Genomic DNA, 27,846 nt, shown 5'->3' on the forward strand with positions numbered 1-27,846 from the left:
AGGATTCTTTGTTTCCATTCTTTGTGGCCAGAAGTTTCAGGTGAGAGATTCTACAGGGAAATGCACTATCTAGCTGGAGAAAACAGTAGAAAGTGTGGCTAACCAAAGCAGGTGGGAGTGTGAATTTACTAAGCTTCGATCTCAGTATCCTGTATTCTGGAAATATGGTTATATAAGGACATGCTCTACTGCATCATATTATATTTACTTTGTATCTTGGCTCAGAAGATTGAGCCAAGATTGGTACAAACCCATTTAGATTCTTCATTTTCCCCCTAGTGAAGTTAATATGTGCAAGTATTAAGGGACTTGAAATTACTCAACAAATGTTAGGTTTTGCTTTTTCTTTAACATGGTTTCCATTTTTAGAGTTATGCTGACCAGTGTGCTAACCACCAGCCACAGATGACCCCCTAAGTATTTAAGTCACACTTGTCTGTATTAATAGATGCTTTAAATATAAATCAGCTTCAGAGGTTTACTACAGAAACCAGAATGTCAAAGATTCACTGATGACTTTATATTGCTAGCAAGATAGTTTGAACACATCAAGTTAAATAAAATATTTATTGTTTTATGATATTAATGTGAAAACAAAAATATTTTAAATTACATACATGGCTCATATTTGTCACTTCCACTTATTTCTATTTGATGGCACTACTTGGAGTCCTCCTGGAATGTCATAGCAAACATTTAAGACATCCATTAAGGATATTCATCGGCTATGAAGAAAGAAAAAATTTCAAATTACAGTCAAATAAGTATGTTTGGTATATATTTATATGGTATATTTAAATATATATAAGGTGGCATATTTATTAAAATTTTGAAATTAAATGGAATTTTTACTGCTTTATCATCATTGGCTTTAAGAAACTATAGCTAATATTTAATGTCTACTATGACAAATTCTATTTCTAGGTTGCTTGTTGGTTCACCTTGGAGTGGCTTCCCTGACAACCGAATGGGAGATGTGTATAAATGTCCAGTTGATTTGGCCTCTGCTTCATGTGAAAAACTGAATTTGCAAGGTAAGTTGGAATTAGTAATATTTCACAAATGAAAAATCTCTTCTCCTGAAAGCCACCACCATCACAAATTCTAATTTTATTACAAGGAAATATTCATAGCTTTGTCTGCAACCTCATGGCACCCAGTTGAACTCAAGATTCTAGAAGTTTGAATGTGCAGCCTTAGATCTATATGCCTTATACTTTAAACACTTTTGCATTAATGTATATTATTATTTCCCAAACTTATAGAAATCCATTCATTTTCATCCTTTTTTCCCTCCCAACAAATATGCACTAAGTATAGAAATATCAGTACTAGGTTCAATTTTGGAGGTGCTTGATTCTGATCATCTCTAAAAATTTAAATTTTAATAAAATATTCATAGTGTATAATTATTTTAATTGTTTTTCATTACAGTTTTAATTACCTGTGTTTTGTTTTCTTTCCATGAACATAAAACATATCCAATGGTGAAAGCTAGAAAATCTAAACAAGTCATATTTCCATACAACATTATCTGATCCAAATGGTTACTTAGATTTAGCATTATCATTTCATTTAAAAAGGAAAAAAATTAGCATGGAGGAGTTCTGAATAATTAACACATGTGTTAGGAAATAGTGTTATGGAAATCAAAAGAAAGAAGGAAGAGATTCAGGAATAGTGATAAAGAATTTGAAACAAGAGATACTTTATATATTTATTTTTTCCACATAATTCCTGGCATTTAATAAGATCTTAGTAAACACATTGTGTGAAAGCTAGAAGGAATATCCATGGTCAAGTAATGGAGGGTAAAAGATGTGAAGTCCGAGGACAAATCATCAGCCTATCTCTCGAGACAGGGTGATTGAGACCAGTAGTTCTCTCCCAACATTCTCAACAATCATGACATGTGTATGAACATGTAGACATTAATATAATATTTGTATTATTTTCTTAAAAATGCATTAGATGTTAGTGTTCAAAGATTCATTATTAAAGGTTTTGTTGTATCAACCTTCATATATTATTGCTTGCTTTTGAATACTCACCTTTCATGCATATATTTTTATTTATTTTTCTATCTTTTTATTTCTTGGGGTTTGGGGCCACACCCAGCAATGCTCGGGATTTACTCCTGGCTCTGCACTCAGGGATCACCCCTTGTGGGCTTAGGTGACCGTATGCGGTATAAGCAATCCAACCTAAGCCAGCCATATGCACACAGGTACCTTAGCCACTATCTCTTCAGCCCCACATATATTTTTATTATTAAAAAAATACATGTACCGATATATAGTCTTCCTAGTGAAACGTATTTTTAAAATAATAAATGCATATAAAGATCATATCATTTTCTTTCTGTAATCCAGCTTCTCATGTTTCAGGCTACTTTCTTGCTTAGGGTATAAATCCAGTAGTATGAAGGGGAGAAAATAGATTAAAAAAAATAAAGTAGTCTTAGTAGAGTAACTATATACCAGGAGAAAGTAGAGAGTAACTATGCACCAGGAAAGAAAGTAGACCATTGCCCGAGATAGTAAATAGGAGTAGAAAATGGTTCAATGGGGTTAAGATACGAGTTTTTATAATAAAAACATGATTCACTTTGAAGGTAGAGTGGGAGGAGGTTATTGAATGGAAGTGGCTATTAGTTAAGGATGGAGTAACTATAAAGAATCAAAGTTCTTGTTGACTGTAGAAAGAGTTTGAGACAGAATCTCAGACACGCAGGAAAGATGGGGGGAAGAAAGGAGCTCTAAGAATTATTGTTAGATAAAGATGAGAAGCTGACACTATCCTTTGAATGAGATTGTCCTCTCTGAAGATTCTGTTGGGATCAGGTGGTGGTTGGAGACTTGATAAGGTAAAGTTAGGTAAAGTTTAAAATAGCCTAGAACATGGGAATAAACAGAAGGGACAGATATTGGTTTGGCAGAAATTAAAGAACATGAGTAAATAATATGGGGAATTGTAATATCTCAGGAATGAATACAATGATTGATGCCCTGAAACAGTATAAAAGAGGTGGTCAAAGAGACTTATTTCACAAGGCCCATCTCATAATTTCTTATTAAAATTGACTAGTTGTTTCTTTGTGCCATCTTTTACCATATGACATTCATGGACAATAAGAATATATTTATTGATTCAGAATAAAGCATTCCTGGTCTTGGAAGAACAGAGATGGTCAACTAGAAACCAAATCATATCTTCATATATGTTTTTATGGCCAGAACTTAGTTCAGAAAACTCTACTTCAAATCTTCTCCAGGTAGCATATCCTAATAGTATATGTATATGCTGCAGTGTTATATGTTTCAATAAACTGCTGGATTGTTGAAGGCATCTCATTTCTTTTAGTTAATTACACAATGGGGAACCTGGCTATATTACAATAAATTCACTGCTACAAATAAAGGTATAAAGATGTGTGTGTGTGTTCATCAGCTTTAAATAAATACCGAGGATCTTACTTTTTAAAACTTTTTCCCCCTGAAAGCTTTCACAACCATTCCCAATGTTACGGAGATGAAAACCAACATGAACCTTGGCTTGACACTCACAAGGAATGTGGGAACTGGAGGATTTCTCGTGAGTGTTTACTTTTCAAATCCTCATTCCTCCCAAGGAAATATGAAGTCTGTGTCTTCTATTCTATATCCTGGTATCACAGTAGATCATACGGTTTAAATACTGAATTTTTATAACTTTCTTATGATTTTGAAGACAGAACCCATATTTTACTGTACTATATATTATGTAGTATTTTACAAGTAGGAACAGCAAGAGGAAATGTTTCATAGATTTTCTTCCTCAAAGAGCCAGGACTGGATTTTAATCTTCTGTTGGATTGACAATAGAGAAGATGTAGTTAAGGAAAAAGCATAAATATTTAGAATGGATCAATCACTTGTTTATTATGTAGTCAATAATTTCTGTACAGAACTCCTTTGTCTAGATTCTACTGTGTGAATCTTTAGACAGAATATAATAATGTACAGCAGTTACTTTTATTTTACTTTTGGGCCACAATCAGTGGTGCTGAGGGCTTACCCTGGTTTTGCTCAAGGATCACTCTTGTAGGGTTCAGGGAACCATATGTGGTGCTAGGGATTGAACCTAGGTCAGTCTCATGCAAGGCAAATATCCTACCCTCTATTTTGTTACTCTGGTCCTCTGTTCAGCAGTTTTCTTTAAAACACCACTCTTTTTTTAGAATATTAAATATCCTACTATTAAAAAATAAAATACTGGATTTTTCATTCATGCTATGTGGCTATTCAATATATAATAATAACAACATGCAGATATACAGGATTCATGAGACATTCATAAAACCATTTTGACAGAATTTTTTGAAAGGAGTAGAAAAAGGAATACTGGTGATTCTTTTGCCCTGAAAAGTTTGCTTCATATTTGCTGATAACAGGAGAACTTCAGGTTTCATTTCTCCTGTTAATACTATACAAACTAGCTACTGCTGTTTCAGAAAGCAGGTTTCACAGCTAAGGAGTATTTTTGTTTTAATCATTTCCTTAAAATGTTGTCTAATATAATGTTATTTAAGAGATAGTTTAGTTTCTCATCTATTTCATATCAGTGTTTACCTTCATTAATTTCTAGAATGTTGTGAAAAGGCATTACATATCAGAAAAAAAATGCTGAGTTCAAGAAGCAAGGTGGGGATCATGTAACTTAACATCTCAATATGATTTCACATGAAACAAAGCAAGAGTTAATTTAAAAAAAAACTAGAAAAAGTGGGAAAGTTTCTAATAGCAAGTGATTAATAAACCCCTTTTTAAAAATTTTATTTTTTTTAATGAATCACCGTGGAGTACAGTTACAGTCTTAGAAACTTTCGTGCTTACATTTCAGTCATACTATGATTGAGTACCCATCCCTTCACCAGTGTCCATTTTCCACCACCAATGATCCTGGTATCCCTCCCTAATAAACCCCTTAAATCCTTCATGTTAAGAGATTGTGAGTTAGTTTACAGAATTGAGTTTTGCTGCGATGGTATGGGTTTGGGTGGGGAAACATTGGTGAAGGGACAGTGACACTCTGGTGATGGGTGTGGAGTTGAACCTCTGTGCCTAAAACTCTACTACTAATGATATTTTAAATCACTTTCACTGTCACTGTCATCCCGTTGCTCATCGATTTGTTCAAGCGGGCACCAGTAACGTCTCTCATTTAGAGACTTATTGTTACTGGTTTTGGCATATCCAATACGCCATGGGTAGCTTGCCAAGCTCTGCCGTGCGGGTGCGGAGGAATCAAACAGGGGTTGGCCGGGTGAAAGGTCAACGCCCTACCGCTGTGCTATCTATCGCTCCAGCCCATTGTAAATCACCAGTGAATAAATAAAAATTTGGAAAGGGGAAAAACGAAGAAAACAATTTTTCTGAAAATGGGAAGAAGCTTAGAATTTGTAGATGAAATAATATAGAAAAGTCCTTGAAAAATATGACTACACAAAAAAGTGAAAACCATCACACACACAAAAAAAAATATGAGACTTTTAAAACTGTATGTATTATGTATGTATTATCAAGTGTATGTATTCTTGTTGTATTGACCTACTGAAATTGTCCTAGGAAGCTTAATTTAGCTTTACTTTGGTTATATCTATACCACTAACAGCTAACTTCAAAACTTGAATATGTCTTAACTGGATTATTCTAAAATTGTACTTAAGTTTGAACAATATCATTCATTTTATTAAAAAAATACTAATATTTTGATAGCAGTTAGCAATCAAGTACTGTTACATTAATGTATAAATGAATACTTCAGTGAATTTTCATGTTTTACAATCCAGTCATTCATTTTAAAAAATTTTTGCTTGTTTTTGTGCCACATCCAGCGATACTCAGTAAGTACTTCTGACTCTGCACTCAGGGATCACGCCTAGAGGTGCTCAGGGGACCATATGGGTTGCCAGGGATAAACCTGGATCAGTCATGTACCAGGCAAGCATCTTATCCATTGTACTACTCTGGTCGCTTTTGCATTTTTATGTTTAAAAACAGTCAGAAAGAAGAACATATAGATATATAGGAATTACATAATATGCTTCACATTTTAGTCTGTAATTCAGATAAAATAAGATTGTAGAATTTGAGAGGTTAATTTAATAGTCACTGTAGCAAGAGAAAAGGGAAAGGAGGAGAGGAAGTATGGAAGGGATCAAGATTTGGGAAAGAAAGAAAATGTCCAGTGTTTTCTTTACATTCCTGAAAGAGCAAAATACTAAGATACTCTTAGGAATTGTGTGGAAAAGACTGACAATCATCACATTTTTTAACCTTCTTAAATTCTGGACTAAAAACTGGAATTTAGTTCTGGCATTACCAATTGGAATATTCTAATTTCAACTTTAGTGCTGTTTTCCATTGCTTTTTAAATAAAAACTCTTTCCTTGAATTTCATTAATTATTTTTCAAGGTTATTAAAACTGCCAACTTGAGGATAGAGATATGGGAGTCAGTAATATATAATGTCACCTGGCAAACAAACTAACAATATCAGTTGTGATTTATTTGGCAAAATCAACCAGGCTCTATAGACGGAGAAACTCTAGCTTGTCCATTGTGCCTCGAAAATAGCAATTGCTGCTCCTTCTTTGAGCCTACCAACAATGAAACTGAGTTAAATAAATTTTCTTTTATTTTTTAATCTCTTTGAAAGTTCATATATTTCTGTTCAGTTTTAATAACTGAGCCAAAGCTTTGCATAATGCTAAACTTTGAAGAATTTTTTAGATAGCTCTTCTCTCCCATTTTTCTTCATTATTATAATTTTCATTACAGTGCTACAGGGCTATTATAATTTTAATATTATTTCATCAAATAGTTCCTATTGATTTTATCATTATTTAATTGGATACTCTTGGTACTCAAGAGCATTTGAGAAGGAGAGATTTGGAAATGGTTTAGTGGAATGTTGAAAATTGGAATATAGATAATATGAACAAGAAAACAAGTGCCAACTTAAATTTGACTGAAGGTCTTAAGGAGTGGGAATAGTGAATTCTGCATTCATCAAGGAAATAATTAGGACAAAGTTAAGAACTGAGAGTTCTCAAGTGTCATCTGTGATTTTAGTATTTTTAAAACTATGATTTCATGCCAAATTTTACCTGAATTCTCTTAAATTTGGGGGATACCTAGTAAATTGAGACCTATTTCACAGTAACCAAAGGACAGGTGCTAAAGAAGCCTTCATTCTTTATATGGCACACTCTTTGCCAGCCCTGGTGTCCATACCAACCTTGAGCAATATCTTAAGTATCTTGTTTGGCCCCTGGGATCCTTCAGATTGAGGGTTCTTGCTGTTTAGCATAAAAGCAAGGAACTGGACTGGAAGAAAATAAGATGAGAAGTTGAGATTAATCTTTGAATGAGATCTCTGAAAATTGTGTTGGGATCAAATTGAGATTGGTGACATGGTAAGAGGTAAAATTAGATAATACATTGTCTCTATTCTTAGCATCTGAATTTTCTCATTATGTATACCACATTTCTTTAAGTCATGTATTCAGCCTGCTTCATTGTCATGAAGAAGTTCTATGGCTGTGTAAGGGTTGTTTCTGCCACTTACTTTCCTCATATTTTCTCTTATATACCACCCATTATATACAGGTACTATTCTAAGTGTTTTGTATCTGTGGACTAATTTTATCCTCACAACAACTTTAAATGATAGGAGGAATAATCGTTCTTGTTTATCAGATCCAGTACCTGAGATCCAGGTAACTGGGAAACAAAAAATAAGGTTTGTATTCATTTTTCTCCAGGATATCCTCCAGAAGAAAAGTATCCCTTTGCCCTATCTAGCTTGGTGACTGAGCTCACAGGGTCCTTCCTCAGCTGACACTAGTCTTCTAACTCCCAGTAATCCATTTTTTTAAGAGTCTGCTATTGAGGACCTCTGCCACATTTATTGACTTATTTGTTATTTGTTAATACTTATTTGTTAACATGTATTTGTTCTGGTGCACTTTCCCTCAAAAATACTTTTTTAGGTTATCATCACAAGATCAGGGGAGAAACAGACGGGGAAGGCAGGGAGGGGCCAGATCGTTAAAAAAAAATACTTTTTTATTTAATTGCAAGAGTTGACATGTTCTTATCCATGGGCTCTCCTCTTTATTTGAAAGTAGAGTGTCTCTGAAAAATTTCATAAGCAGAAATGGCATAAAAATAAAGGAACAATTATTATGAGTTCACATGAGAAAAAAACATGGACTCTTCCGAGAGCACAAAAACAACCTACCAAATCACACCAAATAACACATAGAAGCTAAAACAGCACTAGTGTAGCCAAAGCAGGGTGAATAGATAAATAGATAAATAGATAATAGAAGTTCTAGGGAGGCGGGTCTACCACAAAAGACATGGGGAATGCAAGATCTTCAAGATTCTCTCTCTCTCTCTCTCTCTCTCTCTCTCTCTCTCTCTCTCCCTCTCCCTCCCTCTCTCTCTCTCTCTTTCTCTCTCTCATACACACACAAACACACAAACACCCACACAACTGGAAATAGGCTTGGAATTTCTTTCTGTCCTACTGAGGCAAAGCTTTCATAAAAACTAAGTGTAAACTTTGGGAGAGATTTCTGTATATTGTGAAAGAATGAAGTGATTTCTGAGACTTATTAATGAAGCTTGGCGGGCTGCATGCTTCATGAGTTTTGTCCTCTTCTTTCTTTGAAGACCTGTGGTCCCCTGTGGGCACACCAGTGCGGAAATCAGTATTACACAACTGGTGTGTGTTCCGATGTGAGTCCTGATTTTCAGCTCCTGGCCAGCTTTTCACCTGCAGTTCAGCGTAAGTAATGAGTGTGCAGAAGGTCTGAGCAATGTCTTGTATTGAGGGGAGGCACATCAGTATGTTTCCACACAAGCCCCATTTCAACTCAGTTTCCTTTTATTCTCAGCCTTACATGAATGTGAAGTTTGACTTATGGAAATCTCTTTCCTTCATTCCTTCCTCTTCAGATTGCCCTTCCCTCATAGATGTTGTGGTTGTATGTGATGAATCCAACAGTATTTATCCCTGGGAAGCAGTGAAGAATTTTTTGGAAAAATTTGTAAGTGGCCTAGATATAGGCCCCAAAAAGACACAGGTATGGATGTCAATAATATACATACAAATCCATAGCTTCCTTTAATAGAAAATATTGTTAGACTTACTTCTAAATTTTTGTTTCTCAAATGTCTGTATAAATAAGTTTAAGGGCAATCTTGGAAGTTCACTGAGACATGTACCACACTATTGCTAGCCTGGGATTTGTCTGATGTGGCTCTTTAGACTTAGATATCTTGTTCCAATACAAACACTGGATATGGCACACAGTATATTTTAATTCTCTTAGGTTGCCTACATATTCCTTCTACTTCATAAATTTATCTGTATGTTTTATAAGCCAACAAATAATTTTCTTTATGTCAACTTGAACTAATAATGAGCTTCTTTTGTTTATTACTTACAGCAAAAACAATCATCCTTGAACTGTAGGATTCTTAGTATATAATGTCATAGATAACATAATTTTTCCATTTATTATTTTTACCTTTATCATATTCTAACCTAGCTTTCCTTTTTCTTATTGGAAAAACGATTTAAATAATTTATATGGTTGTTTATGTTTTAAAGAGTCTTTAGCTTTCTTCTCTATCTTCTTGAGGTAGGCAACCAGAATTCTGAAGCAAGAGTTTTATGTTTCTAGAGGCTAAATACATTTCATTGCAAAAGTTCTAAGCTTTTTTTCCCCTTTTTTCTTGATCTGATATTTGATGTGTAATTCTGTGGGAGCAGTGCCTTGAACCAGAGACTCGTTGATTGTGTTTCCTGCATATGTTCTTAGGTTTTATTTCATATCCCTGTGCCCACTGTCTTGTAACACTGTTGGAACAGATTTTATTTATTTTTTTCTAGTAGTTATCTATATTGATACTTACTTTGAAGCTTTGCTATATAGTCTTTTAAATCATTAGTGCATGTTTCTTCCCAGGGTATTTCTTTTTAATAAGGGCATTAAATGCCTACAGAAATAATGGCAGTATCAATGATGTACTTTTACTAGAAAATTCTATTAAACAAGACTACATAAAGATAACACTGGTTTCTGAAGACCATCTCATTTAAGGGTCCTCCTGTGGAATTCATGCCTTCCTCTTCCATCTCTGACTCCACTGCACTCTCTTCATTTCTAGAAGTGATTTCTCTTGTTTTGTATTCTTAACATAACCTTTCTGTAAGTTCCCTCATTATATGTACCACATTTCTTTAAATCTCTTATTCAGCCTTATCCTTTCTCATGCAGAAGTTCTAGGGCTGTGTAAAGGGTGTTCCTAATACCTATTTTACTCTAAGATTTAGATTTAAAAATCCTTAGTTATTTTTGTCACTTTTCTCTCTGGGTTCTTATATCTTTTCTCAAGAGAGGGTAATTATCATTTACCATACTCCCAGTACTTTTGTAACTGTCTTTCTAGCTCACTGATTGAACTCAGAAATCCAGACCTTATCCCTTCCACTCTTCAGAAATATTGATCTCTATTTCAGAGACACTGTCCCATTCATCTCTTACGCCCAATTACATTCTGGAGGCCCCAACTTCTACTCATAGAGAATGATTTAAATGCCCAGAACATGAACATTAACAAAAGTTTTTCACCTTCTTGGTATAGAATTTACTTTGGGGCCGGTGGGGGCAGGGGATACCTATGGTTCTTGGGGCTAGTCCTTGCTCTGTGCTAAGGGACCACTCCTAGCAGTACTCAGGATCAGATGGTGCTGGGGACCAAATCTGGGCTACTGCATCTAAAGCATGTGTTTAGACTGAATCTAAAATAATAATGAATGTGCCTAGGTCTATTATTTAGAAGTTATTATTATGTCTCTCACCTCTCTCAAACTAGACTCTCTACTGTCATTTTCTTGAAGGTCAAAAACGTTTGTTAACTTCCTGCCTCTGAACATACAGCAGCTTCTCGCCAAAGATGATGCCCAAGTTTTCCCTTAGGGAAAATCCAACACAGTTAAAACCTCCAAATTGATTGCAGTAATTAACACTCCGATTTTTCTTGTATTCAACTTGAATTCTTTAATATATAGTTAATTGTGAGATTTTTATCATCTTAACATTCCTACTTTGAACTTTATTTTAAAATTTATTCACAGGGTAAGATCATAGGACTGGACTTTAAAATCTTGAACTATTACATTTTGAGTTCCTGATCAGACATGTATCATAGTCACTTTCCCTTATAAAAGCTCTGTTGCCAAACAAAGATAATCATAACAAAGACATCATTCCGTTAGGGGAAAAATAGCTAAGAACAAAATAGAGAACAGTTTTATTAAGTAATCAATCTAAGTTTAATTGTATTTTTTATTTTTACTATGTCATTGAATAGAAATTATTCATGACTTAATGACAGTCTTTAAATTTCTGCTCTCTTATAGGTGGGGTTAATCCAGTATGCCAATAATCCAAGAGTTGTATTTCGCTTGAACACCTACAAAACCAAAGACGAAATGATGAAAGCAGCATCCCAGACATATCAACATGGTGGGGACCTCACAAATACATTCAGAGCAATTGAATATGCGAGGTTAGTTATTACTATTGCTGACAGCAATATCTTGATGAAAGTGAAGTACTTAAATGAAAAAGAAGTGACAAAAGATATATAATATGGCCCTAATGAGTATAAAACTGATAAGTAAAGTTTAAGAATGCTGATAATACTTTGAGAAGGCAGTGAGGGGATAGAATTTTTTATTTTTAGAACGTTAAGAGATGTTACATGAACTTTGAAAGATTTTACATTGAAAGAAATTTAAAGATCTTTTGTTAGGTAGAAAATGAAAATGAAACAGTTTACCGTTATTTGTTAATACTTACCAAGGTCACAGACAAGTCAAGCTAATGGAGAATTTTCTGGAAATTAAGAAAGTCTACAAAATCTTAACTGTTAGGAGTTTGGATGGAAAAGAATAAGTTTAATATGTTGAAATCTACATGATATGGATTATGAGACTAGAGTATTTCGTGAATTTTAGTCCTCATTGTTTTCTCAGTCCCACTTTATCCTCTCTCTCTCTGCTTAATCAAATACTTTTACAAAGTCATGAAATGCTCTCTTGTTGTTAAAATAAATATATAAATAAATAATAAGGAGAGTTAGTTTACCTTTCTTCCTTGAAAGCAACTACCTGGGCGTGAGAGATAGTACAGTAGGTAGGGTGCTTCTCTTGCACACAACCAACCCAACTTTGATCCCGGACATCTCATATGGTCCCCTGAGCATTTCCAGGAGTGAGTGAGCCAGGCATAAGTCCTGTGCATCATTTAGTGTGGCCCCCAAAACAGAAAATCTGCTTCCTGATGTTTCCTTTTTTGTTCACTCCTTCCTTCCCTTCACTCTTTCTTCCTCTTCCTTCAACCTGCAGCTCAGCCACCAGTTAGTCTGGCCTTTTGTTGCCCCTTACTCACCACCTCACCCCAGGCTTCACCCTCTTGAACTTCCCTGAAATTTGTAATTATATGCAGATGCTGTTACTCCTACCCACTTGCCCTGGCACCATGAACTGTTAGAATCCTTGAAAATGTTGCCAACACTTTGCCTGTTCACTTGTTCCTTTTCCTATTTTTGTTGGCATCACTAATCAGTACCTTTTTATTTCATAGTTCAGCTTCATCCCCAGGGAGGTTGCCTTGCCTCCTTGCTATGTAGTCAGCCCTTAGCACTCCTCCAAAATCCCGACAGGCATCCAGCTGATTCTTAATAGCTTTATCTGATGTTTTTGCTTAGTTACCAAATACAGTAAATTCTAAAGTGGTCCTATTCTTTTCCCTTTCCATCCCTCTTCATGACTTTGTCATTTGTATTCATACAACCATCTATATCCCCTAGTCATGCAGGCTCAAAACATTTAGCAGTTTTCTTTATTCTTTCTGCTGTTCCTTAGATTACACTTGGTCAGTCACCGCATCCTGTATTTCTATTTCTGAATTTCCTAGGGTATCTGTTCCTCCCTTTTCTGGGCATATTTCAGATGTTACTTCCATCAAGTGTGGACAATCCCTATAGACTAGTTTGGTTGATCTTTATTGTCCTCATTAAGATCTTCTTTGAGACCAAAAGATCTGAGACTGCTGGTCAGTCAATAGGACAGTAGGAAAACTGCCCTTAGGAGAAATGCCTTTTTGGTCCAGTAATTAAGATGCAGGAGAAAGTACATTGACCAAGAAAATGGCATCCCAGAAGTTAAAGGCTTCAGAGGTTATTTATTTTCAGCAAGGGATGTGTTGTGTCATTTTCACCTGTAAAGTGCCTTCAGGAACTGCCAGACTTTCTTCTCCAGGAGAATGGTATTATTCTCTTAAATAATATTCTCTTTCTCCCTCCCTCCCTCCTTCCTTCCCTCCCACCCTTCCTTCCTTCCTTCCTTCCTTCCTTCCTTCCTTCCTTCCTTCCTTCCTTCCTTCCTTCCTTCCTTCCTTCCTTCCTTCCTTCCTTCCTTCCTTTCTTCCTTCCTTCCTTCCATCTTCCTTTCTCTTTCCTTGTATCCTTCTTTTTCTTTCTGCCTTTATGCCTTATTACTTCTTTTTTCTGTTTATATGTTTCTTTATAGCATCAAACAATACTTGTAATTATCATTGAAACTTTCCCATTCACCTTATTTTACTGTGTACTGGGGTTGTAATTTATAGTTCTAAACTTTTCAGGAAATCAAAAATAAATGATACACAGTTTCAAGGATTAGCCGTTTTATAATCAATAATTTATGAGATCTAGAGTAGACATGGAGAATATAATTCACTCAAAAAATATTTGATGTGAGTACTATAATTCATATTTGCATCGATAACAAGTATTTGGGATATTTTTCTATATTATTCTACTTATGAGATACAGAAAAGTTTTAAGACAGGACATGAGAATATGTCCTGTCTTAAACAGGTTTTAAACAAGTTGTATTTATAGTGCCTCTTGCATAATCCATTACAAATTTTCAACAAGTATTAAATACATAAAGATGAAGATGGGGCCTGGGGAATTGGCTCAAAGGGCTAGAACAAATGACTGGCATACATAGTGCCCTGAGTTCAATCCTAGCGCCACTGTATATAATCCTGGTTATTCTAGCACCACTGGGAAGGTGCTGCAAGCACATACACACACGCACACACACAATTTGAAAGTGAGTGCAAAGCAAAATATAATTTAAGGTGCCATCATATAGGTGATCCTTCATGTAAGTAAAACACAACATTATCCAGAAAATAGGTATAACAGTAGATGGAGCAGAGAGAGAAAAAAATAGTTGTTGGATAACTGGCCAAACCATCCAGAAACAAAATTAAGTGCATATCTTACTTCTTGAATCCCAATTTATTTCAGCTGGACCTAATTTTATATATAAGAAACTAAAATCATGAGAAGACCTAAATATGTCAAATAGAAATGACATAAAGAATGTTCTTGGAGTTGGCTATACCAAAATAGAAAAATCTCAGATTTTCTACATATTTATATATAATGTATATTATATTTTATCTATAAAACTGATATTATTAAAATCCAAGAGATGACTAACCAAAGTAAAGAGAAAGTAAAGTGAAATTTATCAGCTACACAGGCGGGGTGGGGGGCTGGGGGGTGGGGGGGGAGGTTTACTGTAGTTCTTGGTGATAGAATATGTGCACTGGTGAAGGGATGGGTGTTTGAGCATTGTGTAACTGAGACTTAAGCCTGAAAGCTTTGTAACTTCCCACATGGTGATTCAATAAAATAAATAAATAAATAAACAAACAATACATTCCATTAACAAAATTATATTATCATGAAAACGGACATGCAAAGATAAAGAAAATTCAAGAGTTTATAGAGAAAGACATATGGCTATTAAACACATAGGTTCGACATCCTTTCATAGAAAATTGAATATCAAAATAGCAATTGTTTATTATTTGTTACTTACTAAGTTTCACAAATAAAGAGTTTATTTTTTGTCACACCCCTTTATTTATTTTTTATTTATTTTTTATTTTTTTAATTTTTTATTGAATCACCATTTGGAAAGTTACAAAGTTCTCAGGTTTATGTCTCAGTTATACAATACTCAAACACCCATCACTTCACCCATGCCCATATTCCACCACCAAAGACCCCAGTATACCTCACACCCCCCGCCCCCCCGCCCCCATCCCTGCCTGCTTAGTTGATAAATTTCACTTCATTTTCACTTTACCTTGATTACATTCCATATTTCAACACAACACTCAGTATTGTTGGAGTTTTCCCCCAAGAAAGACAGCCCTACTGCCAATGCAGTATTTGATAATTAGTTTTCCATTGCTGAGACTGGATAGATATGAAGTCCCGTTGCTTCAAGTACATAGAATTTTTCCCCCCTCCTTCCCGCGCCACCAAGTTCGTGCTTGCTTAATGAATAGTCCTCATATTATGGCTGACACCACGCCGCCTGACGAGAATAAAGAATATTTCCAGTCCTCGGCCAGCGTGGGGCTATGGTTTAGTTCAGTCTAGAGACATGATTACAAGTAGTTTCTGGAACTGGAAGTAGTCTAGTTAGGCTCCGGATTCTGGTTGATCAGCAGCATCGTGGCCACAGAAAAGTGTGGCCACCGGGTCAAGTCTCGGCGGAGCATGCGCTGGTATCGGCCCAAGACTTCCCAAGCGTCCCTCTGTTCCAAGTATATAGTTTTTTTTTCCCCTCCCACTCCCAAGCCTCTAAGTTCGTGCCTGCTTAATAGACTTCATAATATGGTGGACACCACACCACGTTTCTCCTAGAAAAGGGAAAAGAACCGAGAAAGAAGGATATTTCCTCACCTCGGCCGGCGTGGGGCTTTGGCTTAGTTCACAGTCTAAAGAAATAGCTGCTACTTTGATTACCTTCAATATTTCAACAAAAAACTCAGTACTATTGTTTGGAATTTCCCCCCACAGTAAGACCTGCTGAAAAGGAATCTTTTCATGTTGCTGACAATCAAGAGATATTAGGTCGCGTGGCTGCGACAGCAGCCGTGAGGTTTTGGATTTCTATATGAAGCCCAGGGAAAATTCTTTTGGTAATTGCATCACTGCAATCTTTTACTTCCCTTTTGTGGTGCTCACATGATGGAGGAGCCTGGAGAGAAGAACCGTGCCCCGCTGGCGGCACATGGGCCAGTAGCTCCGATTACACAGTTTGGAGGCATTTTTGGGGCGCTGCTCGTGTCCAGAGTAGTTCAGTTGCCTCCGGGGTCGAGCTCGTGCAGTGGCAGAAAGGGCACAAATAAAGAGTTTAAAGGAAGGAGGTGTTGATCCTGAGAGATAATAGTAAAGTGGGTAGGGTTTTTGCCTTGCATATGGTAGATTCCACGTAAATCACTGGCACTGCACCTGGTCCCCAAACTACTACCAGAAGGACCTAAAATAAAATAAAATAAAATAAAAGGAAGTTAGTGCATGCCTAATTGTACCTTGATGGTAATATATACATTGGTTGATATTTTTAAAGGATAATTGCATTATCTACCCAAATTTTAGTATGTTGTCTGGTAAGATTCTCAGCAATGCTTGACAATTCAATGCAATCTTAACAGTTTGGTGCCTTGACCACCAGGTACACCCCAGTGGTGGTCAGGTGGTAAAATGCCATGCAGTGAAAGGGTTTACACACTCTGTCTACCCCATAAGTTATCTCCCTTGTCCTTATATCAAATTTTGAATGTGCAAATTTTTTGTTGCAGTAACTCCACTACTAAGATTTTATTATGCTGATACATTTCTACTAGGATGTCTTATCACAAAAACATTCACTACAGCATTACTTATAAAAGTGAAAATTGACTAAACAAACAATATCACTGAATATCCAAGAGCTTTGTTTTGGGTGACACCAGGCAGTGCTCACACTTAGTCTTGGCTTGGACCTCAGAGACCAGTCTTGGCGGAGCTCAGGGGATTATATAGAATGCCAGGGATTGAATCTGGGTCAGTTGCATGAAAGACAGATGACTTACTTGCTGTATCTCTCTATCCCCTTGAATACCTAATATTGGGAAATTTGTTAAATAAACTATGTACCTCCAAATTAGGAAATTCTATTCAGCCATTAAAATGGAGAGTTTCCTATGTTCCGAAACTGATAGGTTTCCATCAAAAATGGAAAGCTATATATAATAAGCTAACATTTAAATAAAACTATAGGTAGATTATGTATATACATCTAGATAAAACATGCTGTAGAATAAGGCATAAACATAATAGAAGTTACCTTTGGAAGAGACAATGTTAGATTTTTATTTTATACCTTTAACATATTTGGGTTTCTTTTACCATGTATATTATTTGGTGGGGGTGTGGGAAGCTTACTCCTGGATCTGTGCTCAGGTATCACTCCTAGCAGTGCTCAAGGGACTATATGCTAGGGATTGAACTGGGGTCTGACATACACAAGGAAAGCACTCTACCCAGTGTACTGTCTTTCTGATCTCATAGCTATTACTTTAAAAAATAACTTAGTATTAAAAAATTAAAGCAAGTCCATTGAGCAAAATGTCAAATATATAATGAAATTGGTAGTGCTGAAGAAATAGTACAGATTGTAGGGTGCTTACCTTGTATGCTGCCAACATGAGTTTGATCCTCAGCATCCCATATGATCCCCTGAGCACCACTAGGAGTAACTAAGTGATAGCCAGGAGTAACATTTGAGCATTGTCTGGTGGCCCAAAATTCAACATATATGTGTCTGTATAAACATATGTATATATGCATATATATATGCATATATACACATAGGCATATATAATATGTACATATGCACATAACCACATATAATGCATATAATATATAATATATATACATATCATACATAAAATAATTGCCGTATTGATTAGCTTTAATTCAAGAATTTAATTATCTTACCAGAAGCTAATTCTAAGGATTTTTGACATATACACACTATATGAAAGACTTGCAAAGTTATTTAATACCAGGCATGACTTAATTTGTTATATATCCCTCTGTAAGTAAACAAACTGCCAGGAGGAGGAATTCTGAGTTATAAGAGGTACTCAAGTGAGTTTTCTATTAATATTTCTAACTAGAGATCTATTTATTGACTTCATCTTTTGAATCTTTAATTTTTATCTGCCACAGAGAATATGCATATTCAGCTGAGTTTGGGGGGAGACCAAGTGCTACCAAAGTTATGGTGGTAGTGACTGATGGAGAATCACATGATGGTTCAGAACTAAACTCCGTGATTGGTCGGTGTAACAATGACAACATTCTGAGGTTTGGCATAGCAGTAAGTGCTTTTTCTTTTCACTTGTCTTCCAAGTGAGTAAATTTTCCATTATAACATCACTTCCCAGAACAACACGTTCTAATAGGCTGTGCATAGTTTTTTTACATAAAAGAAAATGCTTGCTCTCTCTCTCTCTGCTTTTTTGCTGATTTTCACTTCCGGGAAGCTAGGGGGTTAAGGAAGTGTTGCCTGACTTTCTTCTCCAGAGAATTTATTGTCAAGAGTAGATTAGAACATGTTAATAGAAAAAGTGAGGTACAGAAATAATGACTTTTTTCTTTATCCACTATTTTAAGGTCCTTGGGTATTTAAACAGAAATGCCCTTGATACTAAAAATTTAATAAAGGAAATCAAAGCAATTGCCAGTAATCCAACTGAAAGGTACTTTTACAATGTGTCTGATGAGGCAGCTCTACTGGAAAAGGCTGGGACATTAGGAGAACAAATTTTCAGCATTGAAGGTAAAAGCAGTCATTTTCTCAATTTTTTTTTCAAGAATTTTTGATTTTATTGTTATGTAATTGCTTGTTTAATGTTAATTTGTATGTCTTGTATAAAAAGTGCTTGTACATATCAGTAAGTAAATAGAAAAAAATGGATAAGTAGTTAATAAAATATAAAATACAAATGTCTAATAAAAACATAAACAATTATTACCAATTTCAGTATTATTTTTAAATGTATTAAATCATTAGTACTTTGCCTAGAAGACAACAAAGAGTACTAATGATTAACTTTGGTGAAATTATTGGGAAGTAAAGTTTACTTTTGATTTGGGAACAAATTGATTTTTGTCAGCTACATTGTCTCCTTAGGGGACAATTTAGTATTATTATAAATGTATTTATATTATTATATTGTTACATAATTTCTGAAAATTTATAAATCTTTTTTTTTTTGCTTTTTGGGTCACACCCAGCGATGCTCAGGGGTTACTCCTGGCTTTGCACTCAGGAATTGCTCCTGGCAGTGCTTGGGGGACCATATGGGATGCCGGGGATTGAACCCGGGTCGGCCACGTGCAAGGCAAATGCCTACCTGCTGTGCTATCGCTCCGGCCCCAATTTCTGAAAATTTATAAATGTGTTACAACATACACTTAAAATGAAAAAGTAGTGATTTTTAAATTGTGTAATAGATTTTTTTAATAGGGAAAATGTTAAGGAGCTATATTATTTCCTCTCTCTACAAATCATCTATATGTGTTGTCTTGTAAGGTCTGGTATGTGTAGAAACATCACATGTTTAAGAGCATTGTATAAAGAACTAGAACATACTGCCCAATTGGTGAAAAGTTCAAGTGATCTAAATCCTGGTTCTGCTGGTGAATCTCAAGTAATTCAACATTAAAGAGCATATTTATTCAACACCTACTTTTTTTTTAACCAGGAAAAAAACTGCATTTATTTGAAACTTTTACAAAAATATTTAGGCACATAATTATCTTGTTTATACCACCTGGTTTACATTATTCCAATCTTTAGTACTTTTAATTAACTGATTAATTTAAGTTTTTTATAAAATTAATAATAATTTATTACAGTCAATATCCCAACACCAATCCCACCACTATTATACCTTCCCACCACCATTACTTCCAATTTCCCCAACTTCCATCCAAGCCTGCTGCAATAGTGGCCATAAATAATTTATTTTGTATTGCTTGTTATGAAAAATCCACTAAAAATTATCCAAAAAGTTTCCTTAAAAAAATTGTATGATGATTGTTGTATCTCACCCTTAACCCACTGAGCTTATGTATAAGAGATTACTAACATGTTGTTAGAAGTTGAACCTATGTGCTAATATATATTTTAATCGAGATTGGTTGCCTTCTACTTTACATCCCATCCAATGTGATGTGCTGCTCCTGGTACATCAGTGGTGCAGAGTATGAGATGTAACTCCAGTAATTCTAAAATTTTTAATAAGGTGACACAGCTGGAGTTAATTTTTTAAGTGGATGATGACTTTGGGGTCCAGAGGTATCCCTGCATCATGTTGCTCTCTTCCAAGATTTATTTGTGAATCTCTGGATCATGACCTACTACTGAGATTTTAATAGCTCCAGAGACAGTTTGTGGGCATGACTGCCAGACTCCCAGAAGAACTGGGAGATGTGGGTAGGTCATCTATCCATGACTCTGTGAGAGCCTGGAGATTTTGGTTACAAAATCTGCATACCTGAGTTTTTCAACAGATTCATTCCCAGATGAGGCTCGTCCCAGGTCTGTGGAGATCAGCCAGGACCATGGTGGGGATTGGGTTCTAGACGTTTTTCGCTGCCAGGTTCTGCTTGGGCAGGTGGGGTGGTAGGCTCATCCAGTCCTCTGAACACCTTTGTACCAAGTACTGTTTCAAAAGCTGGCTCCTAAAGAATTATATGAATAAAATATTCATTTCTCTAATCAAATTTTCATCTCTTATTCACTAGAAAGTTGTATTCCTACCCCAACACGAATTATTTCTTCATAAACCTTCGGTGGTGCTTTTAAGTCTAGATCTGTAAACTAATTAAAATCTAAGGTAACCCTAGGTAACAGAAAATCATTTGACTAGTAATAAATGAGTTTGTGGTGAAGTGAGAATGAATAATCACAACAAACTCTAAAAGCTAATGAGAAATGATTTGGTCTTCATGATTATCTGGTAGTATGAATTTGGGGTGAGTCAGAGTCTACCTTACTAAGAATTATTTCTGTGTATCCTTTGTTATTTAACTTCCTTTTCTGCATGTTAATAAATGAAAGCATCTTGGTCACATTTTTTTCTTTCTTTATTTTTTAATAAGTGAGTCACCATGAGGGTAAAGTTACAAATTTACCCAACTTCGTGCTTGTGTTTCCCTCATACAATGTTCGAGAACCCATCCCTCCATGAGTGTCCATTCTCTACCACCAATGAACCCAGTATCCCTCCCACCCTCCAATCCCGTCCCCCCCACCACACCTTGCCTCTGTGGAAGGTATTATGTTCTCTCTCCTTTTGGGTGTAGTGGTTTGCGATAGGGGTATTGAGTGGCCATCATGTTCAGTCTCTAGTCTACTTTAAGCACGTTTCTCTCTTCTTGCGCGGGGTCCCCAACCACATTTTACGTGGTGTTCCCTTCTCTATCTGGGCTGCCTTTCCCCCAGCATGTGAGGCCAGCTTCCAAGCCATGGGGCCAATGTTCTTGTATTATATACTGCTATTCTTGGGTGTTAGTCTCCTACTCTGTTATTTTATATTCCACAGATGAGTGCAGTCTTTCTATGTCTTTCCCTCTCTTTCTGACTCATTTCACTTAGCATGATACTTTCCATGTTGATCCACTTATATGCAAACGTCATGACCTCATTTTTTTCTAACAGCTGCATAGTATTCCATTGTATAGATATACCAGAGTTTCTTCAACCAGTCATCTGTTCTAGGGCACTCGGGTTTTTTCCAGACTCTGGCTATTGTAAACAGTGCTGCGGTGAACATATAAGTGCATATGTCACTTCGACTATACTTTTTGGCTTTTCTGGGATATATTCCCAGCAGTGGTATTCCTGGGTCAAATGGGAGCTCAACCTCTAGTTTTTTGAGAATCGTCCATATTGTTTTCCAAAAGGGCTGAACCAGTCGGCATTCCCACCAGCAGTGTAGAAGGTTCCCTTTCTTCCCACATCCTCTCCAACAGCAGTTGCTTTTGTTCTTTTGGATGTCTGCCATTCTCTGTGATGTGAGGTAGTATCTCATAGTTGTTTTGATCTGCATCTCCTTGATGATTAGTGATGCAGAGCATTTTTCATGTGCCTTTTGGCCATTCGTATCTCTTCCTTAGAAAATTTTCTGTTCATTTCTTCACCTCATTTTCTGATGGGGTTGGATGTTTTCTTCTTGTAGAGTTCAGCCAGTGCTTTATATACTCTTGATATCAACCCCTTATCAGATGGGTATTGGGTAAATATCCTTTCCCATTCTGTAGATTGCCTTTGTATTTTGGTCACTGTATCTTTTGCGGCGCAGAAGCTTCTTAGTTTAATATAGTCCCATTTGTTTATCTGTTTCCACTTGGTTGGTCAGTTGCGTGTCATCTTTGAATGTACCTGTAGCTTCAATATCATGGAGGGTTTGCCGACCTTGTCTTCAATGTACCTTATGGTTTGTGGTCTCTGTTGAGATCTTTAATCCATTTTGATCTGATTTTTTGTGCATGGTGTCAGGTCGAGGTCTAAGCCCATTCTTTTGCATGTGGTTGTCCAGTTTTGCCAGCACCATTTGTTAAAGAGAATTTCCTTGTTCCACTTCACATTTCTTGCTCCCTTATCAAAGATTAGATGATCATACATTTGAGGTTGTGTGTAGGGATATTCCACCCTCTTCCACTGGTCTGCGGGTCTGCCTTTGTTCCAATACCATGCTGTTTTAATTGTTACCACCTTGTAGTAAAGTTTAAGGTTGGGGAAGGTGATGCCTCCCATCATGTTTTTCCCAAGAATTGTTTTAGCTATCCGTGGGCTTTTGTTGTTCCATATGAATTTCAGGATTGCTTTATCCATTTCTTTGAAGAATTTCATGGGTATTTTTATAGGGATCGCGTTGAATCTGTATAATGCTTTGGGGAGTATTGCCATTTTGACAATGTTGATTCTCCCTATCCATGAGCAGGGGATATGTTTCTATTTCCTCATGTCCTCTTTTATTTCATGGAGTAGCGTTTTATAGTTTTCTTTGTAGAGGTCCTTTACTTCTTTAGTTAAGCTGATTCCAAGGTACTTGATTTTCTGGGGCACGATTGTGAATGGGATTGCTTTTTTTTCATGTGTCTTTCCTCTGTCTCATTGTTTGCAAATAGGAAGGCCATGGATTTTTGGGTATTGATTTTATAGCCTGCAACTTTACTGTACAAGTCTATTGTTTCTAAGAGTTTCTTAGTAGAGGTTTTAGGCTTCTTTAGATATAGTACCATATCGTGTCATATCGTCTGTAAATAGTAAGAGTTTGATTTCTTCTTTTCCTACCTGGGTGCCCTTAATATCTTTTTCTTGCCTAGCAGGTATTGCAAGTACCTCCAGTACTATATTGAACAGCAGTGGTGAGAGTGGACATCCCTGTCTTGTCCCTGATCTTAGAGGAAAGGCCCTCAGCGTTTCCCCATTGATAATAATACTTGCCATAGGTTTGTGGTAGATGGCTTTGACTATCTTGAGTAAAGTCTCACCATTTTGGTGAGAGTTTTTACCATGAACAGATGTTGGATCTTGTCAAATGTTTTCTCTGCATCTATTGAGATGATCATATGGTTTTTATCTTTACTTTTGTTGATATGATGGATTATGTTGATTGATTTCTGAATGTTAAACCATCCTTGCATCCCTGGGATGAATCCCACTTCATCATGGTGTATGATCTTTTTAATGAGTTGTTGGATCCTATTTGCTAATATTTTGTTGAGGATCTTCACATCGGTATTCATCAGGGATATTGGTCTATAGTTTCCTTTTTTTGTGGTATCTTTCTTTGCTTTTGGTATTAGGGAGATATGTGCCTCATAGAAACTGTTTGGGAGGGTTCCTGTTTTTTCAATTTCCTGGAAAAGCTTGAGGAGAACTGGCAACAGGTCCTTTAAATGTTTGGAAGAGTTTTCCAGTGAATCCGTCTGGACCTGGGCTCTTGTTTTTGAGGAGACTTTTGATTACAGTTTCGATTTCCTTGATATTAATGGTTCTATTCAGGTATTTCAGGTCTTCTTGGTTCAATCTTGGGAGATTGAAGGAATCAAGGAATTCATCCATTTTTTTAGGTTCTCTTGTTTTGTGGCATACAGACTTTCAAAGTAGTCTCTGATGATCTTTTGAATCTCCTTGGCTTCTGTCCTGATGTTCCCCTTTTCATTTCTCTGTCAGTTTATTAGGATTCTCTCTCTCTCTCTCTTTCTTTGTGAGTTTTGCTAGCAGTTTATCAATCTTGTTTATTTTCTAAAAGAACCAGCTCTTGGTTTCATTGACCTTTTGGATTGTTTTCTGAGCTTCCATGTCGTTAATTTCTGCTCTAATTTTTATTATTTCTTTCCTTCGGTCAGGTTTGGGTTCCTTTTTCTGGTCTTTTTCTAAGATCTTGAGCTGTGAAGTCAGGCTATCTATGTAGGCCCTTTCTTCCTTCCTAAGAAATGCTTGCAGAGTTATACATTTTCCCTTTAACATGGCTTTAGCTGTGTCCCATAGGTTTTGGTAGCTCGTGTCTTCATTCTCGTTTGTTTCGAGGTATCTCTTGATTTCTTCCTTGATTTCCTTGCTGACCCACTCATTGTTCAACATTGAGCTGTTTATTTTCCAGGTATTTGCTTTGGTTCTCCGTGTCTGTGTGTGATTAGCTTCTATCTTCAGCGCACTGTGGTCTGAAAAGATAGTTGATACAATTTCTATTTTTCCAATTCTATTGAGGTATGTTTTGTGGCCTGGTACATGATCTATCTTGGAAAATGTACCATGGGCACTAGAAAAGAATGTGTATTCTTTCTTTTTGGGGTGTAAAGCCCTTTATAAGTCTATTAGGCTTCTCTCTTCCATTTCTTCTTCCAGAGTCAGTGTTTCCTTGCTGAGTTTTGTTCTTGTCAATCTGTCTAGCGGTGATAAGGCTGTGTTGAAGTCTCCAACTATTATTGTGCTGCTAGCGATGTCCTTTTTAAAGTCTGTTAGGAGTTGTTTTAAGTATTTAGCTGGTCATTCATTAGGTGGGTATACGTTGAAGAGTGTGATTTCTTCCTGTCATACATATCCCTTGATAACTAGAAAATGACCTTCACTGTCCCTTCGAATCTTTTTCAACCTGAAATCTATGTTGTCAGATATTAGTATTGCCACCCCAGCTTTTTTCAGGGAGTTATTCGCCTGCAGGATTGTTTTTCATCCTTTGACTTTGAGTCTATGTCTGTTCTGATTGTTCAGGTGTGTTTCTTGCAGGCAGCATAATGTTGGGTTTAGTTTCCGGATCCATTTTGCCACTCTGTGTCTCTTAATTGGTGCATTTAGGCCACTGACATTGAGAGAAATTATTGTCATGGGGTTTTGTGTCATCTTCCTTTGGGGTTTGTTGTTCCTGTGGGGTTCTTCCTTGTTTTACAGCAGCCCCTTTAGACCTTCTTTTAAGTTTGGTTTTGAGTCTATGAAGTTCCTGAGCTGTTGTTTATCCGAGAAATAGAGAAATAGTGTATGGTTCCTTCGAGTTTGAGTGAGTGTTTAGCCGGATAAAGTATTCTTGGTGATGCGTTCATTTTGTTGAGTTTTTTCACCATGTCCCACCATTGTCTTTGGGCTTGGAGGGTTTCCTCTGATAGGTCTGCTGTAAATCTGAGGGTTGCTCCTTTGTATGTGATTTCCTTCTTTGACCTTGCTGCTTGCAGTATTGTGTCTCTATCCACAGCATCCATCATTCTGACTATGATGTGCCTTGGAGTCTTTTTATTCGGGTCTCTTTTTGCTGGTACTCTTTGGGCTTCCTGGATCTGGATGCCTGCCTCCTCCAGTTCTGGGAATTTCTTAGCAATGATGTCTTTCACTGTTTTTTTTTTTTTTCCATTGGGGTTACTTCCCTGTGCTTCTGGTACTCCAATGAACAACATAATGGTTCCTCTTGAGGTCGTCCCCTAGGACTCTGATTCACTCTCCGGCCATTTTGAGGTCTTTTGCCATTATTTGTTGTTGCCTGCAAGCTTTGTGCAGCTCATCTTCAAGATCACTGATTCTGTCTTCGGCTGCAGTCATTCTACTGTTGAGGGCTCCTACTGAGATTTTTAATTCATCTACCAATTCCTTTATTTGTGTGACTTCCGTGTGTAGTTTTGAAATTTCTGTTCTCATTTCTTCCTGCATTTTCTTGGTGGACCGCTCCAATGCTTCATTTAAATCCTCCCTTAGTTTATTGGCTGTCTGTACCATGGTTGCTTGGAGTACATCTACTCTCCTCAAGATTTCCTCTCTGAATTCTTTTTCTGAAATGTCGTATAGGTGGGTAGCCCCTGTTGAGGCTTCTGGAATCTTTTTTTCATCCTCTCTTCGTGGAGGGAATTTTCTCTGTTTCTTCATATTGGTATGGAAGTATTGAGTTGAAATGTTCTAGTTGTCTATCCCTATTCCCTCTTGCTGCGGTAGGAGTGGCCCTGTTTGCGCTAAATTGAAAATGGTAGCCTTGTTCCTGTTCTAGAATTATTCCTTAATCTCAGGCATTCATCCTGATTTATGTGGGGCCTCTAGTGAAGGTTTAAGGCTATGCTCTCCTTGCAAAGTTTCTATTGTTCATGGATAGTTTTTGTGGAATTAAAATAAGCTAATATACTACTGACATAGAGTGACTGAGATGGCCAGGGTATTTTTCAAAGGAACAGGCTATACAGATTATGCTAAAAAATAGTAATAACTGTGGTTGCTGCCACCGCCCCGGCAGGAGGCCACGCCCCTTTGAGCCCACGCCCCCGAGATACAGGCCACGCCCACAGTAACCACTTAGGACACTGGCAGTGCTCAGGTCTGGGAGGTTGTGGGAGAGCCGGGAAGGGCAGGGAAAGCCCAGATGGAGGAATTCACGGTGGGCCGATTACCTGCAGGACAGGGGCGACACAGTTGAGGAGCAAGCAGAGAGGCGTGGCGATGGGAAAAGGGTCTCATCTTGGCCACATTTTGTGAAAAAGGAATGCTCAGTGAGTTTCACGGTGCTAGGGTCAGAGGCAAGCACATATGTAAAACTAAGACAAATTTCCCAGTTGGTAAAGTTCCTACTTAGTCATGAAACCTGGTTCCTGAAACAAACCAGTATCTCTGAGCACAATTTTCAGTACAGATCAGTCACTGAACTCTTCCAGCTACATTTGAGATATATGTACATTTTGAGTACCAATATTAAAAAGCTAAAAAATAATCCCTTCACTTCATAAGTAGTAATGATAAATTTGAAAAAAGTAAAAGATCATCTCAGTTTTTTTTTGTCACACTTCATTCCCTAATTCATAAGTATGCCAATAAATACTGACATAGAGTGACTGACATAGAGTGACATAGAGTGACTAATACATTAGTGCTCGTCTTATGACACTTTCACACATTTCCCTGATTGTAGATTAAGGTATATATGTTAGAACACTTCTACAGTGATTTTCCCTTCCAAGATTAGCTCAGGGGGCCATAGTGATGCCAGGGATAGGACCCAGGTCAGCTGTGTGTGAGGCAAGAAATTTACCTCTTGTACTATCCCCAACCCCAGCTCTGTTTTGGTTTTTGTGTCAGACCCAGTGATGTTCAGGGCTTACTCCTGGCTCTATACTCAGGGATAATTCCTGGCAGTGCTCCAGGGACTAGAGGATATAACAGGGATTGAACCTGTATTAGCTGCATGCAAGGCAAGTACACTACCCTCTGGACTATCATTCTGGCCCCTTAGCTCTGTATTTTTAAAGTGAACATCAGAACAGAGTATGCATATACATACATACATGTGAACAAGCAAATACAAGGGCACATATATATATACATATATAT

At 36.7% G+C, this 27,846-nt stretch overlaps 1 protein-coding gene across 1 annotated transcript in view; it reads left to right on the plus strand.

Annotated features, from left to right (window-relative positions):
* ITGA2 (integrin subunit alpha 2) overlaps positions 1–27,846 on the plus strand; it is a gene marked incomplete at its 5' end in the record, with an annotated part of 87,323 nt that overhangs the window by 17,043 nt on the left and 42,434 nt on the right. Inside the window, 7 exons of the mRNA XM_004608523.2 lie at positions 925–1,034; positions 3,503–3,594; positions 8,724–8,838; positions 9,009–9,136; positions 11,482–11,630; positions 18,198–18,348; positions 18,645–18,810. Coding sequence (XP_004608580.2) covers positions 925–1,034; positions 3,503–3,594; positions 8,724–8,838; positions 9,009–9,136; positions 11,482–11,630; positions 18,198–18,348; positions 18,645–18,810 — 911 coding nt within the window. The remainder of the gene's footprint in view (positions 1–924; positions 1,035–3,502; positions 3,595–8,723; positions 8,839–9,008; positions 9,137–11,481; positions 11,631–18,197; positions 18,349–18,644; positions 18,811–27,846) is intronic.

The sequence above is a fragment of the Sorex araneus genome, chromosome 1 (assembly GCF_027595985.1).
Source record: "Sorex araneus isolate mSorAra2 chromosome 1, mSorAra2.pri, whole genome shotgun sequence".
Classification (NCBI taxonomy): Eukaryota; Metazoa; Chordata; class Mammalia; order Eulipotyphla; family Soricidae; genus Sorex; species Sorex araneus.